Below are 18,348 nucleotides of genomic sequence, written 5' to 3'. Positions count from 1 at the left end.
AGTCCCCCGCCCCTCCCCCGGGCGTACAGAGTAGCTGCGTGGTCCTCTGAGCCACCCTAAGGATGTGAGGATCTTATCGTCACTGCCCAGAGGGCGCCGCCCTGAGCCCGATTGTGCCCTGGAGTGGCCCGGAGTTGGGGGGAACCGGTTCATCCTGCGGCGAGGAGGCCATCTGGGACTCAAGGTGCAGCCCCGTGAGCCCTCATCCAGTTCCCTTTCCCTAAATGTCAAGTGTGGGAGTGGGAAGTACTCGGGTTTCCCGGGACAGGAAATCCGAGGCACAAAGAGAAAGTAGAGCCCCCCTTCCCTTTCCCAGACCCCAGACACTGCGGGTGAGTGCCTGCGTGGGTTATGAGTGTGTCCCACAACACTGCTCCAAGGTACAGAAGCTCGATCATAGGGGTAGTTATTGAGAGCTTATATTTACCAGATACTGGCAAACAGTTCCCGTTTTATTTAGTTGTCCCAGCAAGTCTGTCAGGGAAGGGTTGTTCTCCCTTTATAGACAGAGAAAATCGAGATTCTGAGATACTAAATAATACGCCCAGGGCCCGGTGGGTGCAGGGCACGGGCTTATCTCCTGAGCATTACAAACGGGGCTCCTCCACCTTCCTTAACAGCTCTCTTCCCAGCCTCTTCAAGTTTAAGAGGCTTTGAAATGGAGGCTGTTTGGCCTTGAGGACCTTCCTGACATATCTAATAGGCCCTTGCTCCTTGATAATTAACCCCAGGGCCCCTTTCCCAACTCAAAGCAAACGAATCCAAACCTTTGAGAGGACCCTTATGTGGTGGGCAATCACTGGAGTTAGAAGTAAAACAGTGCCTCTAAGTCCCTAGCTTGGCACATGTGCCTTGATGGGCACTCAGTGCAGTTAGCGGTAGCTGAGAAGAGCAATACACCGAGATAACAGTAGAGCCACTAAGGGTTAGGACAGAGTGGGAGTTCTGGCCCCATCGCAATCCCTAGTCCCAGAAAAATAAGGACAGGAAAGCACTGTTCATTGAATATCTATTAGTAGTAGGTAGGAACGATCAGGTGACTGGTAAAGATTATCTCATTTAATCTGTTCATTGACCCTATGATAAGGGGATAGTAATTCCATTTTCTTATAAAGATGAAGAATCATAGAGTAACATGCTCAAGTCTATAGTTAAGTCACGGAGCTGGGATCTGTCTGACTCCAAAATCCTTGCCCTGTGCCAAACTTTTTGTGCACTTTGCTCACCCTAAACGTGCCGTGAAATTTTCCAGAAATATGGGTAAAATTTCAAGAGACTGGTGGTAAAAGAGGTTCACAACTCAGTTTATTTTTACATTTTTCATTTATTTTCCAGAAAAAAAAATCACATTTAAATAACAACTTACTTTAGATATTTTGTCTTGATCTCATGTTTAATTAAAATTTGTTCTGAAACGGGAACCCTAGTTGCAGTAATGTGTCATGATAAATAATTGCATATTCAGGAATTTGTGAAATGGGTGATTGGGAAAATTATGAAGAAAAAAATTTGTAAAAATCATTATTTACAAAAAAATGATATCCACACCTTTTCTAACTCATAAGGCAAGAAAATCTTCTCATGATTATCTTCAATAAATCAATGCTACACATTCATGTCACCATTGCTCAACAGCGAGCTTTGCTGCAGTGAACCCTTGCTGCTTCTGCTGGTTTTTTTTCTTGAGAACAGCACAGAAGCAGTAAGCTTTCATCATAGACAAAGCAGTTACGGCTATGAGAATAAAAGTACTCTGTTGAATTACACATGTAGGAAAAAGAGCCACGCATCAACATTTTAACTAGATTTAAAAAATATACTTGAGTATTTTAACCCACAATTTCTTTTACAAATAGGTTATGCTAAAGGAATTCTGTGAAATTATATAGTCTGTACAAGGTCGTGAAGAAATTCAGTTAACTGTTGCTATAAAGATCATGGGGAGTTCGAAATAAAGACTACCACCAACTCAAATTAAAGTATACACCAACAGCGCTTCTCTTAAGAAAGACAATTGACAGAATTTTTATTACCTCTAGAAACACAGCAGAATTTCTCTGAGATTCTTTTCCTAGCTTCTCTGATTGCTAAAGTAAGAAAAAAGAAATGAATGCCCCTCAGTAGGCATGAAAATTAAAATTTGATCATTTCATTCATAGTTTTTTTTTTCTACACGAAGCGAAAAATTTAAAAAAAAAGTATTTGTAGATTGAAAGATTTATAGATTGAATAATATTCAAACATTAAAAAAAAAGTCAGCTCTCTAAAGGACTGCTTGGCCTGTAGTGAAGCTTTGCTGAGAGATAAGATTAACATATCATCATACATATACCAACACTTGGCTTTTTCAAGAAAAAAATATTCAGGAGCAATTTTCCAACTCTCTTAGATTGAGAGAGAAACAGAGAAATCAGACAGAAGCCAGTCTCTTTCATGCATATCCATTTAACAAAGCAAGAGTTCAATACTGAACTGCAAAGTCAACACAGCTATAAGAATTATCATCCTATCATCTCTCACAAGGAAAAGAAAAAAATCTGGCTTTGGACCTTAGGACAGTGATCCCAGTGGTAGTCATTTGGTGTATTATTTAAGATAGTTTTAAGTAATGATGCATGTATGAATAATACTAAGCATTTGTTTTGTCAAAAAAAGAAAAGGAGAGGAAATGTCAATGAAGTAATACACCACTGAACAAATGAGATGGAATTAACATTTGCATGATATACTCAGTCAATGCACTATTTAAAAATGATAAATGGCTCATCATTTCTCAAGCCGATTTGCGAACTCTGAATGAATTAAAACTTGAGCTATGTTTAGAGAAATCTAAAGTGATTCAGCATTATTCTGAATCGGTTTGTCCAGGAATTTTTTTAAAGGAACTTTGCTGATGTTGTGTAAAAATAATTGATGTGCAAAATAAGGCACAGCAAAAAAGAACTATGAAATGTTCCTTAATGGAGTGTAGGGTTCTGCAAAATCTTTGCTAACTAATATATCCCTCTCGTTTAAGAAATGTTTTTCATATAGTTTCTAACAAGATTATGTAAAAATGTGGTCAGCGTTCATCTATCATGATTCAATTTCTTAAAGCCGTTTAATAAAATATTACCGAAGATTGCTCGCTAGCATTAATTTCATTCTGTAAAGAATTTGGATTGTTTTCAACAGATGGTGGCCTGATGTGCTGGCCATTGATACAGATCTTAAAAAAAAATACCTAAAAAATTAAAATATTAAAAAAAATGTTGTTTTATTTTGAATATTTTGGTGATAAAGTTAAATTCACTAAGATATACTAATGAAATTTAAAATGATACTAATTCATTTGAAATGGCAGGAATTTTTCTTAAACGAAAACCCAGAAGCATCCTTTCAAAACATTCCTGGTTGCATTATTTATGGTTCTTGAAGGATATGTAAGCTGGTGTTACAAGAGAACTTTTCTAAAATTTCTTCTAGGTGTGTTTAGAAAAAAAAAAGTGTTTTTGTGATTTAATAACTTTCTTAAGCTTCATTAAAACACGAACTTTTATTATCAAATGTCCGAGGAGTGGGGACCATATATTCTCGGGCCAGAGTGAACATTTGTCAGAAACAGTAGCCCTGGACACGATTTGGAAAATACTGGAATACAGGTGAATGCAGAAGTATCCTTTACTTATTTTCTTTTAGGCATTAAGAGACACATAAAAATATATTTGCTTCTCATTGAAACATCTTTTCTTATAAGGTTAAAGGTGTATTTAGAATAAGCAACCTACTACCCTAGGGATAGAAGCAGACAATCAAAAATACTGTAAGTCAAAGGAAAAATAACTTTAGAAGTTAGACCTAGAGAATAAATTATTATACTTATGGCGAATGTCAGTAAGGAGGTGCCTTCCTCTCGCAAGAATACCATTTAGAATAGAGATCAGATATTAAACATGAGGGGAAATCAAGAGATCTGACCACGGTCAACTCAATAGACCCTAAAATGTGACTTTCAGTCAAGAAGAATATTTCAATTTGAATTAGATATTAAAATTGCAATTCTAGCCTACAGAAGATGACAGAACATCAAGGCAATGACACAGAGAAAAGCTAGTGGGTTTTCTTTTGTTGTTGTTTGTTTTTCATATTCGGAGATTTAAATATTGGATTTCTATCTCATTTTCCCTCCGTACATTCCATGCACAAAAAATAATGTAATGGCAGATATGTTTAAATCATGAGCAAGGGAATCGCATTTAGATGTTTGCCAAATAGAAAAAAAACAAACAAACACAAAAGAAGCAGGAAAATCCAATAAAGCCTCGTAACAGAAGTGCACACAGTAGAAGGTGGTGGATCCTCAGAACACTTTCTTCAATCAATGTAACATAGATTGATTTGTTCATTCATATCAGCAACCTGATTTGACTTATTTCAAGGAAACATCATCTTTACTTATATTAAGTTTGAAAGCCATATGTAGAGATCCTCCTTTTAATATCATAATAAATTTTGCTTCCCTTAAAAAAAAATTGCTGGTCAGAAAGCCATGTAGCAAAATGAATACCTTTAGAATGAATGGGATTTTGCTGAATGCATAATCTGTAAGGAGAAAGAAAGCTTTAAAAAAAAAAAAAAAGCAAAACTCCACAAACTCATCCTCTTAGTAGACATCTACATATTTTACTGTGTCTTTCAAATTTGATTGACAGTTGTGATTATTTTGAAAAAAAATAAAGGAAAAATAAAAATGATTGGTCAACTCTTTTAGAATGACACTGGTCCATTCTAATAAACCATCCAATTCAAAGGCCTACAACATAAATAGGGTCAGCTCAAAGCTACATGTCCATCTGAATGTCTCTTGCAAGGAGGGAGACATTTCTTAGGACTTTTATTTGCAGTGAGTGACAGCTTGCAATCTGCTTACCGCTTCTTTGGTCTTTTAAGACATTGATGAAAAGGACAGAAATACGAAAATGAGAAAACGCATTTCAGGCCACTTTGAGACTGGACAGCATGAAAGAATTCTAAGGAAAAGACAGGGATTTTTCTAGAAAAAGCCCTGAACTTTATTTATTTATTTGTTTATTTATTTTTTAAGATTGGAGAAAGTTAAATGGACTGAGTGAAAAAATAAACTCACTAGAAAAATGATAGTCAACTTACAATTTAATGTTTAAAATTTGATATAATGTCCTAACTAAGAAGGACCTCGGAGATCTATTAGGGCAGTGATTTTCAGATTTTGGATGCTTGTCAAAATACATATTCCTAAACTCCATCCCTAGAGATTTATTCATTCAACATAAACTTGTTGATGCCTGCTATCTTCTAGGCTCTGGGATAGTGGTGACTGAGCCAAAATCACTGCCCTTTTAAATGAATGTTAATACAAGTGGTCCACAAGTCATACTCTGAGAAACATACCCTTTTCCAACAATTTTGTTATTGGAATTATCCTTATTTTGATACTAATTTTTCATGACACCTTTAATCTTGGGATTCAAATGATATATGCATACTAAAATAAAACAGAAGAGTTTATTTCCCAGAATGAACAAGCAAAACTGGTCAGAGGTCCCCTCTGCAGTCTAGATAACTGGGTTACTTCCCACTGCTGTGTCTCTTCGGGCAAATCAATTCATCTGAGACTCAAAATCATCATTTGTAAAATAGGAATTATGAAGAGTACTTACACCTTTTGGGTTGTGATAAGGATTCAATGAGCTAATATCTGTAGTGACTGGTATATGGTAAGCACTCGAGTAAATGCACAATTTTATTATCTATCAGTTAATTACTGTGATTGTACAAGTTTTCTTATCAAGCCGCCACAGTGGGTCTATCTGATCTAGTAGAATCATGGAACTTCAGAGGTGGAAGAAATTTTACAGATCGTTGGGGTATTATTACGATGTTTAATGTTTAAATAGCCCTGGGCTGGGTGTGGGCGGCCCAGATCTAAACTGCTGAAGAAACTCCATCATTGCTTTGAGCTGTTTTGCCTAACACGATTCCATATGCAATTTTAGTAGAAAAAAGTCCTGCTGTTAAGAAAAACGTGAAAACCATTGTCAATCCCAATCCCTCATTCTAAAGATGAGAACCTGAGAAATAGCCATGGAGTTAATGTAGTCACCAGGCTTCTTTGAAAAGAAGAATTAGAAATGAAAACATGTGTCATGATTGCCTCAAACACTTTGCAGATTGAGTAAAAATGCATTAAAACAAAAATAAAACATCTCTATTCACTCAAAACCATTTGAAATATGGACATTCTTTCTTTATAGTGAAATAGAGTCCCAAATACCATACAGTGAATTTTCATTTTGTCTGTAGGTGTAGAGAAGAACGGAGCTTTAAAAATAATTAAAAAATTTAATTCTTAGGAATTATAAATTCCAACTATGGTAAAATTCAGACTAATTCTTAACAAGAATTTATTTTTAAAAATATCAAGAAAATATGGAATTTATTTAAAAAGAAAAACATACTTTCCATGTTGCCAAAATAAAACAATATCATTCATACTTTCTATCTTGTTAGAACAGAAACTTATAAAATCATAAATCTCAGGAAATGGTGTTCTGGTTAATGAGAACTCTTTCTTTTTATTTTAACCCCTGGTATTGAAAACATTAATATGTACTTCCCCATTTTGTCCTGTTTTAGGAATTGATAATGAACCTGACTTGATGTTGTTGTTGTTGTTTTATAGTAGAGGTTCTTGCATTGTCTAGGATCTTTTTTCCTAACATGGATTCTCATTGTACAGTACTATGGATACAGGTATGACAGGAGATTGTAAACTACAAGATTAAAAAAAATACCAAAATCTAAAGCCCTGATATGAATTCATTGTATTATTATTTGACCTATTTTTCTGAAAGGAGAAGGGATATCTTCTCTATCGAGGTTCTGGTTATTGAAAGTTTAATAATTATGAAGACAATGACCTCCATTCTGTTTCACAAAGACCAATTAAGGGATCATAAGAGATCTTCATAGTTTCAAATTTGGTTCTTGGAAACGTTTGAATAACGTTAGAGATTATTGTAATCTATGTTTTAAATTATTTTTACAATATCAACAAAATTATTCTTTGAAAAAAACCCTTGTGTTTAATTACTAATTCACTCTAGCACTATATAAAATAAAATATAAAGAGGACATAAGAACCAGTAATATGTACACATTTTTAATATGCTTTGTGTTAATATTCAATATGTTTTCCTTATGAATTGATTACTTAAAAATGTATTTTTATATTCGTAAGCTGGATAATTCTTAATTTTCTGCTGCTTACTCTCCATTGGTTTCAGTATTTGATGTTTCCCCATGTTTTGTGGGATTTAAAAAGTTTGCATTTTCTATTTTGGTTTCAAAATCAAATTGAATATCTTTACTTAAAATGAGTATATTAATCACTTGTCCAAAAAACTTCCACAGCAGACTGTCTGGGGAGCCAACTGAGAGGGTTTGAACAGTAGGAATTCTTCTGAGGTAAAACAGATCATTTTGAACATTCTCTTGGTAGCAAGCACTGATTGAGAAGTACAAATGCTAATTTAAAAATTTCACTATAAACAATTGCCAGTCACAATCTCATTTTAAAAGTAAGACTTACAAAATTTAATTTGATTCTAAAATTGAAAGGGACTAATGATTGTTTGTCAAATATAAGTGAATATAAAACAAAATTTAGCAACTAATGATGAATACAACAGCTTAATAATTCCAGTTATTTAATAGTATAACTTAGAATAAGAATTGGTTCATTTAAAATAAGGTCTATGACTTAAAGGAAGCTTCATGTTTTCAGATAGTAGAGGAGGAAGGTTTTGCAATGAGATGCACCCCTGAAGAAGGGCTTCTCCATTTGGAATCCTCACAAAGTGAGGCCAGACTGAGTAATTACAGTTTTAATTATACCTCGCGACAATGAAATCATGACACAAATTTTTGATAACTCTCTTTCTGATTCCTGAGAATGGCAAAGATTTATAGTTACATATGATGAATCTTATCCAAAAGAAAATTTATTGCACAATAATGTGGATAGAATTTCATTTATAAAGTTTTTTTTTCCCCTTCTCAAATGATACAAATGATGATGATTAAAATTTTCCTTCTGGACTTAAACGGGGTGACTAAATTTTTTTTTCTAAGTTTTAGTCTTACTATTTTGATTTCTGCAGGTAAAGAGAAAGATACGTGGTACCATTCTCCATACAAGATGGGAGAGACTCTGTTTAGAGTAATTGTGCAACAGTTGTTCACCGGTTTAACTGTGGAAAGTCTTGAAATTTTAAAATCACAATTTCGGCTTTAGTCTGATATTACTCAGCAATCTCCACATTTGTTAAACTGTAGAGAGCGGGGGAAGTGGCTAAGACTTCAACATCTTCTTTACTCTTGATTATAATTTCATATACTTAAACTTTAAATATGAATTGCTTTCCCTTTTTACACAAGTTATAAAAATAAGAGGCCCTGTTTACACAGTTTGCATTTTTATGAAATTTGCAGTTTGAAAAAAAAGCTTTTTAAAAAGTGGTAATTAATGCTCTTCTTGAATATGCTGTAACTTTAGCATTTTTTTTTCTGAAATAGTTTCTGAATTTAACCCACTAAATATTTGAAGATAGAATTTTTATTTAGCACTAGAGTAAAACATACTAAGGATTGAAGAAAAGGAAGTTTTTTTTTTCTGGTTCCACTTAATTTCCTTTGTATGTGGCACCCCCTTTATGACAGCTATCCATATTATATTTAAATTTTATATATTGACAAAATGCAATCTACCTCTGTAAGCATTGTGCCATTCAACAGTACTACTATTAAATTTACATACCACAGTTTAAATTACATCCATTTCAGGAATGGTAAAATGCTAAAACTCAAGTGTCTAACTGCCTTACTGGAATGAGTACAATTTACAAATACAATAATTACATTTTAAAACCATTAACAATATTACACCTAGAAGTAAATACTGTAAGACTGGTCATCATGGTATTGTGTGAGGGAAATCATTGCTGAAAGTCTTCGACGTTTCCAGCAGATATATCCCAAGTGCAGATTTTGGTTTGTTTCCCTCAAACCGAAATTAAAACCTGTTTCTCATACAATAGTTCTCCATTATATGAATCTTCCAAATCCTTGCATAAGATTTTATTAGTTATCTGCCAAGTATTTTCCTGCAAAACAAAACAACATATCAAGAGGTTAGCTGCTAGTTCCATAAGGTGATTATGATATGGGCAACATGGGCAACATTTTTATTCTTCCTGCCGTACCCCTAGAAGCTGAATATTGCATCTTGAGGGGTGCAATACTAGTATAAAATACATACAATTTCTTAAGTTTTCAATTTCCCAGACCAGCTAGCGGCCTTTTCAGATTTCCATGTATGAACACTTTGTGGAGGTTTGGGTTTTAGGGTAGGTCGGGAGATTTGTTTCTGGATGTGGAAATCCAACTTGTTATGAGAAGAGTAATCATATAACCCGGATCATTTTTGAGAGTGGAAGGGTTATAATTAATAATTACATGAGTACAGCAGGCATAAAAACCAGGAGTTATCCCTGGGGCGCCTGGGTGGCTCAGTCATTAAGCGTCTGCCTTTGGCTCAGGGCGTGATTCCGGCATTCCGGGATCGAGCCCCACATCGGGCTCCTCTGCTGGAAGCCTGCTTCTTCCTCTCCCACTCCCCCTGCTTGTGTTCCCTCTCTCGCTGGCTGTCTCTCTCTCTGTCAAATAAATAAAAACTCTTTAAAAAAAAAAACACAAAAAAACCCCCAGGAGTTATCCTGACAAGTCACTGGTAAGTATCAACACCCTAGTATCGGGGACTCCTTTGCCAACANCACAAAAAAAAACCCCAGGAGTTATCCTGACAAGTCACTGGTAAGTATCAACACCCTAGTATCGGGGACTCCTTTGCCAACAAGGAGTGCCACCTGGCATGTGTGCCAAAACTATCATGTGTGCCAAAAACCTGTTTCATGGCCATATTCAGCTCCTGGGCAACCATTTCTGATACCTGGCCTAGCTTCTTTAAGGTTGCTCATATTAAAGTGAAGGATGGATCTTCTCAGATTTCAGCTATGCCTGACAAATCTAAAATCTATGAAGTCTTGTTGGAGAAGAAAAGTCTTCAGATAAGAGGTAAATTCAGAGGCACATAGCATGTATTTTGTTTGTCAATATAAAAACAGTAGGATTTACTCCATTGACCTCAGTGTATATAATGTATATAATTGGAAATACTGGTCATTCCCACATAAGAAACAGAGCCGGATAAGTAGCCAGGGCCTTCTTAATTCTGATTTCCAGTTGATTATGCCATTTTTACTTCATTCTACAATTGGTTTGCTTTCTAACTAGGATGGGAAATGGGGACTGGGAGTGGGGAAGAGGAAAAGAAAAAAGATGAGCAAATCAGACACTGTTCCTACTTGAGAGAGTAGCTAAGACAACACTATTTTTAAAAATGAAAACTCAGTGGATGCCCACTTACCTGCAGCAAACCTTTTCTTGATGAGTGAAAATCGATACCCTGCTCCAACAAGTTCAATGTCACAACCAGAAAGGGTGCTTCCTTCACTTGTGAACTGCACAACCAATGGGGAGGGTTTGCTTGGGCCTTCAGATAACTGAAATCTTGCCAATAAAGAACCCACCCCTATAAAAAGAGTATCATTACAAGAAAACAGTCATCACCACATGCTGGATAGTAGTTTTGGGAAATTGTATTCAAAAGTTAACATAGAAAATCTAATTTACTAGAAAATAGTATATGTTTCAGTGACAAAATGGCGATGAATGAAATTTATCATGAAATATCCTCTTTTCGCACACTGATTGAAAGTGTAATTCAACCAAGTGGTACTTCCAAATTTGGGAGCATATTACTTGGAAGGCAACGTATTTTCCCAATCAGAGGAAAGTGAGACATACCTCAACTACCAGGGAGTGGCGGTCTGACACGAAATGAAAATCTGTCTCATTAAAAGCTCTTCTCTGTTTGAAGTATGGTCTGTTTGATGTGGGGTTGGGCAGAAAAGGGGAAGTAGAGGGTTCACTGAGGAATTATTTGCTTTTATTGGTTGAAAGAAGTATATACCAAAGTAAAGTGAAATACTTTGCTTGCTTCTAACGCTGTGTATTTTGATAGTTTTCTAATACCTGAAAGTTATTTCAGCTTTATATACTAAATAAAGTAAGCTTGTGATTACATTACCTCCATTTTCTGACTTCTGAGAAATATCAGGAATCTTCCACAATATTCTTTGTTGTTCAGCATTCCTAAAAATAAAGTAGGTAAAAGGCTTTTGCATATGCAAAGGTTTTTGTTTAATGGATGCCTTATATTTTCTAGATAGTGTTAGTTTAAAAAAAATGGATCTTGACAATGTTAACTACAATTTAAGCATTATCCATCTATTCATCCATCCACCCATCCATCCATCCACACATAAAATCTCTCTTTTTTCTGTTTCTTATTGTAACTAGCCACAACACTGTCAGGTAGGAAAACATATAGAGGACAATGCAGTTACATTTTTTGACACATCTACTTATCATAGAAGATAAGTCTTAATCAATTAATTCAGGTAACTTAAATTGGAGTGGTAATATGGCTGACTTTTTTTTAATGTTCTAGTTTTTGCTTCTGACAATCACATGGGAAAACTAGAATACTTTTCACAAGAGAACAAGTTCTTTATAACAGCTACCATCAGTCCTCAGTGTCTCTTCAGTGGCTGTTCTCGTACCTTCTCTAGTGGTGCCTTTTTATAGTCCAGAGACTACAAAACAAAACCCTACATTTCTCAGACATCCCTGCAGTTAAGGTCCTAGTGGCAGATTAGGGTCCACCGATTACATGCACTGCTTGAGATTGGAGGATAGAAGGGAGGCAGAGGCCATTCGTCTGCCATGTTCTTGGTTCTTTCTTTCCTGCTGGCCAGCAGCCTGAGACGTGGGGATCATCTTCCAATGTGCTGCACACAGTCCAGCCTCCTGTTGTGAGTGTTGAGAAGCAGTTAAGGCAGTGCCCATAGGAACTTTCTTATCCTTGGATCAATGTGGCAGTGGTGAGTTCTTGAATTCAATGGCTCCACGGGCAGCTTTCTGATTTCTCTACGTCTTGGTTGTGACAGAAGGAGCAGTTCTGCGGTGTTCTGGGAAACGTTCTTGGAGATCCAGCCTAAAACGTATCCCCCTTGCACTTCCACTGTTCTGTGAGCATCTAAATCCCTGTGTTAAATCCTTCTCTGCTTAAAATAACAGAATGGTTTCTGTTTCCTGCCCTGAACCCTGACACACAGGCCTGCTGTGATGTTCTCCTGTAGGAAACACAAACGCTAAGAAGTCTGTGAGCCCTTTGCCCAGAAAGAGCTGTGGGGGAAGGAGGAAGGGGACTGGTGGCTCCTTACCAGACTGCGGGTGGGAGCACAGCCTGCAGCTTGGTTACTCCTCCATCGATGGGGACCAGGAACTGCACGTTGTTGAGGGCTACGGCAGTCGTCATGGCGTCCATGTTGTATTTGTAATCTATGCGCAGGTCAGTGCTGGCCGGCTCACACCGCCAGTTCACTGCCAGGTTCAGAGGTGTGGACTGGATGCCCTGGGCAGACACCTTGCCAAACGACAGGAAAGAGAATATTTAAGGCTCGACCGTTAATCTGAAACAAAGCCAGAAGTTATGATTATCTCCCATAGGAACATTCTTAGCCGTCAAATGTCATCCCGTGGTTGGTGCTGCTCACAGACGGCCCCTCAGTAAGCAGCACCGTGAAGGGGGCCCTGGGAGAGAGAGGTGCGTGCTGCAGGGAAGTTGTTACAGATTAAAAACAAAATCAGTTGCTAAACTCTCTATGGCACTTTCGAGTTTACAAATCACTTGTGTCAGGTAGGGACGTGGTAGTACACGGGTTAGGAGCCGAGGCCAAGGAGAAAGACAGTCTTGGAGGTGAGTTCTGACGGTCACTTACAAGCTCAGTGATCTTGGGCCAGTCACCAAACCTCTCTGAGTCTCAGTAACTTCTTCAGCTGCCTAATGGGAATTGTAACAATAATATCTACCCGTAGGCTTGTCTGGAAGATCGAAGCTATTTTATGTGAAAGTCAGCATAGTATCTAGCACTTAGTAAAGCATTAACGTTTGCATACATATTACCTATTAATACTCTTATCATACTATCGCTTCACAACGCACCAGTGAGTTAGATGAAGCGGGTTATCACTACTCCTTTGGGATTTGCCAAAGTGAGCACTTGAACCCATATCCTCTAACTGGAAGGGGTACATTCTACTGTCTCCCGTCAATTCTAGTTGCAATCCACTGTGCGTTTGACCAAGGAAAAGCCATGTTTGCAGAACCAACAGTATTGTCTTACGTAAAGACAATAATACCAGCTTATTTCTGGATCCACGGTGTAAACTCCATCATGTTATTATTTCTCGACTGTTCACAGTGATGATGAATAGCTCCAGGACACTCTTCTGTTACCAGCACACGTACACGGCAGGGGCCGCATGGGTGATGTCTACACCCTTGTGGTTTTATTACGGAGTATGAGTTTGCTGATTTTGAAGACTATAAACAGCTGCCTCTAGGACTAGCAATGCCTGCAATATGGACACCACAGGGAAGGGGCCTGAGGGCAGGCCGAGCTCATAAGGCAGCAGCGGTTGCTGCAGAAACAAGCCCAGATATGAGTTCTTTGACAAAGTGATAGACATGGCTTTGGATGACAATTTTAGGGAGATAAACATTATACGTTTTAAAACTTTCAATATTTTTTTGCAGCACAATCCTCTGCAAATGAGCTTTGCTTGGAAATACGTTATTTAAGGTGACTCAAAAGCAGAGCAGACTGACCCCTCCCTGCCCGATTCTGCGCTCTCAGTGGTGGTTCTTGACTTCACAGAGGCTCCTCTACCCAGTGACGGGGCTTTTGGGATCTGTGCGGGTGTGTTTGTGAATGTCCCAGGCCCTGGAGGATGCTCCTGGTGGCCAGAAACGAACCATGCTGAGATTGGAGGGCAATCCCACAAAATGCTTGTTGTGCCTCCCACCCCACTCCTTGCATCATTGCACCACACCGCCACCACAACTAAATAACAGCCAAAGGGGTTCCTCCGAGCTCACTTCAAAACAAAACGGCAGGCCTGGGGCTACTCACATTTTATAAATACTCTGAAATATATTAGGCTATTAGCTCCTCACAGCAACCTATAAAATATCTAGGAAGGAATCGTTATTATCCTTATTTGCAGATGAGGAAACAGAGGTTCGGGGAGATTAAGTGCCTAAAGTCAGTGGCCAGTAGGAAGTTTACTTAATTCCAGAATTCAGTTTCTTGCCTACCATTTAATACTTTACACCAGCCTCATGTTGCAATAGGTGAATTCTGTCTACTTCCTAGATTTACTTAATGACAAATATGGAGACTAAAAAAAAAAAAAAAATCCCAGAGCATTTAAGAGTTTAAAAAATGTTTTCAATCTGAAGTGACAATGTAGATGTGGTGATTGTAATGAACGTTTATGAAAGAAAACAAGTACTGTTTTACTTTTACCCCTTTGAGCATAAAGAACCATGCATGTGCCTCTAAATTTAATTTCTCATTCAGGGAAACATTTTATTGGAGTTTGCTTTTCTTGCTCCTTTCCATTTCCCTCAGAAGCTTAAAGCAGTCACTAAATGTGTTTAAATGTTTTTGGGGGAAAAAGGCTAAATAAAAATGTACTTTTTATTATATTTTAATTTTATGGGTGATGAATTACTGTGGTATCATGTTTGTCCAGTATTATTGATAATGTCCAAATATACTGTAGGGTATATTACCACCACAGTGAATACTTTACCAATATTTATAATCTCAACTATTGAAAGTTTCTGCAACTTCAGTTTTGTTGTGTCCAAGTAGGTTTTTAGGTTTCTTTTCTTAAAAATTATAGCTTTTAAGTTATATTAAAAGAAATGTTATTTTATTTGGTTTTATTTAATGTCAGAATATACATTTATAATGTGAAAGAGACACCTCGACTATATGAATAGGCTTACCTGATATTTGAGCATGTCCACATTATAATATGTAGCCTGGGGTTTTTGTTCCGACACTTTCTTTAGGTGAGTCATCAAATTTGGCATATTTACCCAGAATTCCTTGGTATTGGCATCATTTTGAGTATTATCGCTATTCAGTTGGGAAGAAAAAGTTATTGAGTAGCATCTTGTGAAAAATATCCACCCAGACAAAGAAGCATCTTAGCAAATTGTCACCTGATTTCTATATCCACCTTTGACAGTCTGTAGAGATCATATTATTAGAAGTAGCTTAGTTTTAGTACAATTGCAGTTCTGAATGGCATTATGTTAATAGATTAATACCCATAGGGAGGCATGATTGCATTGCTATGAATCTCAGTGAGTACCTAGTAATATCAACCAATCCTGATAATAACTGGTTGCTTTAAAGAGTGAATTATTTATTAACCCAAACTTAATAGCCCTTTCTACATCACCAGTTTCCTCTGAATTAGTCAGTTAATGCAATCAAGGAGCTGAGGACATTGATTTTTTTTCTTTCTTTCTTTCTTTTTTTTTTAAATTCACTTGAACAGTAGTTTCTCAGAAATTACTGAGTTAAATATTTGGCCAAATGTAAACACAGTCTTTATCTCCAACTGAGGGAAACAGGGGCATACTAAAACTACCAAGGTATTTCATCGAAGAGCATCTAAATCATAAAACAGTCACTGCGCTTACAAGATGATCCTGGAATGTGGATGATAATAATCATAGTAGTTATAATTGAGAAGTGCAGTCTTGATGAATTCAGGAGTTTGGTATTCCTACGGATTTGTTAGTTTTGCTCAGATGTTTGTCCACACGTCATTCACCCAACGTATCTTGAAAGTGCTTGTCTCAAGGACAAAAGGAATCAGGCAAGAGTGTGAGAAGCTTCTGCTCACTTTCCACATAACGAGGAAACTGAGGGCCCAATGAATTCAGTAACCTGACATATGACTTACTTACTGAATGAAAATTAGAGGTTAAGAAGACAGAAGGGTGATAATAATAACGTGATGATGGCAGGGGTGCCTGAGTGGCTCAGTCGGTTAAGCTACCGACTTCTGATTTTGGCTCAGGTCATGATCTCAGGGTTGTGAGACTGAGTCCCACACTGAGCTCCATGCTGAGTGTGGAGTATGCTTACGATTCTCTCTCTCAGGGCACCTGGGTAGCTCAGTTGGTTAAGCCTCCAACTCTTGATTTTGGCTCGGGTCATGATCCCAGGGTCATGAGTTCCAGCCCTGTCTGCTCCAGGCTCAGTGAGGAGTGTGCTTGAGATTCTCTCCCTCTCCCTCTGCCCCTCCCCTGCTCATGCTCTCTCTTTAATATAAATAAATCTTTTTTTTTAAAGGATTCTCTCTCCCCCTCTTCCCCTATCCAACCCCCCCAAATAAATAAATAAAATGATGAAGACAGGTCAAAAGAAAGTTGCTATGATTCAACCTCCAAAGTCAAACAAATTAAGAAAGTGAGTCAAAAAACATCAGGGCTTTCTTTAAAACTGCTACTGATCTGTTAGGAGGGACTGGTTTTGTGGCCCCAGTCTCAGTGTGACCCATGTGGTTCTGCTGTGCGCTGGTATAGGTTGTTGAGGCCAAAGCAAAGCTCTCTAACTCTGGGCGTGTAGGAAGTAGATGGAAAAGACTCCTGGCTCCTGAGATTTTGCTCCTGGTCAAGCTGAGCTAAAGATGCTGATGAGGGCTATCTAAACTTTTATTACCTAAATGCATCCAAGTTACCCAGAGGCAGAAGATAAGAGTAATAGAAAGTCAGTGAAATTAAGTAATTTGCTTAAGGTGAACAGCAAATAAGTAACAGAGTCAGGATTCCAGCCCAGGTCAGTAGACTACAGGTCATATTTCCCACTGTACCAAAAAGAGGTGTAGAATTAATATCCAGCAACACATCATTAATTTGTACTAAGTAGATCTGAATAGCTGGGAAAATGTCAATGACACTATTTTTTAAGGAAATGTATTTTCTAAGCTTAATCACAAATTAAGCTTAGTCATATACCTACAATAATTCCTCAGAGAACTTGCTTTAATAAATATTCAAGAAAGCTTTGCCAGTATCAAACAGAGATCCCAATCAGATGGAGATACAATTCTTGAATGCTCAAGAAGTCTTGAAAATTCCTTAGTCTCATGATTGGTTTAGCAATTGTTCCTGCGTTCTTTACCAAGCAAACCCCTTTTGTTAGGGAGAAGTAAGAAGTAAACTTCAATTTGATCCCTCACAAGAGATTGCAAACCCAAATGTCTTTAGGAGCCAAGCTGTTAACCTAAGTGAAGTCTTTCAGAACGCATAAATGAGAGAATTGGCTGGGTCAAAGGCAATAGAGGTTAAAAAGCTGTGCTGCAATGGAGACTAATACTTGATAATGTTGCCTTTTAAAAACTAGGGATAGTAGCAGGGATGGTGGAACCGTCCTGCTTAACAAACTCACATAGGCTCCATGACTGTGGTTACCCGTCACAGCCCTGACACAATAATCAAATATTTAGGGTTTATAAGGTCCAAATTAATGAGGAGTTTTTGTTTTTTTGTCTTACAATAATGTAAGAGTCTAAATAATATTTTGTCAGACAAAAACATACTCAGAGTGTGACTTAATTCAATACATAGGACTAATACGTTAAGATAAATATAAAACTCTTGCAAATATGCCTAAAATCTTGGCCACATAGCTACCTAAAAATGCAACAGCAACTGTGACAGTAGTCTTACTAACAAAAAAACCAGTGAGATGCTGGCACAGAATCCCTAATTTCAGATGGAGGAACCTTGAAAAATAAAATTAACTGGCTCAACTGGGTGTTGTATGTTAAGTGATGAATCACTGAATTCTACACCCGAAGTTAATATTACACTCCATGTTAACTCACTGGAATTTAAATAAATTGAAAAAAATTAACTGGCTCAATGTGCACATCAAAAGCAGGGAGGGAAAAGTGAAATAAGAAGCTGCTGATTTCTAATCTTGATCGTTTTACGTTTATTTTCCACTTAATGGGTCACCATTTCTTTCCATACTTTTAAACCTGGAATCAAGTTTTCTAGTTAAACGATGGCAATGACCAAAGAGGGGAAGGTGATCTTGGTAATCACCTGAAAGACCTGTGACGGTTTTGTCACCACTGGAATGAAAAAGTCTCACTCAGTGAAGAAAGTGACTATGTTGGTCCTTCAGTTCTAAATGCCAATAACCTTTAGTCATTTCTTTTTTCTTCTCTTTTCTTTTCTTTTTTCTTTTCTTTTCTTTTCTTTTTTTT

General features: G+C 37.2%; 1 protein-coding gene across 6 annotated transcripts in view; it reads right to left on the bottom strand.

The window, feature by feature from the left end:
* Positions 1-1,304: 1,304 nt before the first annotated feature.
* SGIP1 (SH3GL interacting endocytic adaptor 1) overlaps positions 1,305-18,348 on the bottom strand; it is a 221,821-nt gene continuing 204,777 nt past the window's right edge. For all 6 annotated transcript variants that reach the window (XM_034653641.1, XM_034653636.1, XM_034653638.1 and 3 more), the window contains 5 exons: positions 15,062-15,194; positions 12,426-12,628; positions 11,228-11,292; positions 10,505-10,669; positions 1,305-9,182 (listed from right to left, as the gene is read on the bottom strand). In XM_034653641.1, coding sequence (XP_034509532.1) covers positions 9,160-9,182; positions 10,505-10,669; positions 11,228-11,292; positions 12,426-12,628; positions 15,062-15,194 — 589 coding nt within the window. In that variant the 3' untranslated portion in view covers positions 1,305-9,159. The remainder of the gene's footprint in view (positions 9,183-10,504; positions 10,670-11,227; positions 11,293-12,425; positions 12,629-15,061; positions 15,195-18,348) is intronic.

This window comes from Ailuropoda melanoleuca, chromosome 2 (genome assembly GCF_002007445.2).
Source record: "Ailuropoda melanoleuca isolate Jingjing chromosome 2, ASM200744v2, whole genome shotgun sequence".
NCBI classification, from domain to species: domain Eukaryota; kingdom Metazoa; phylum Chordata; class Mammalia; order Carnivora; family Ursidae; genus Ailuropoda; species Ailuropoda melanoleuca.
This window is presented reverse-complemented; position numbering and strand designations above follow the sequence as displayed.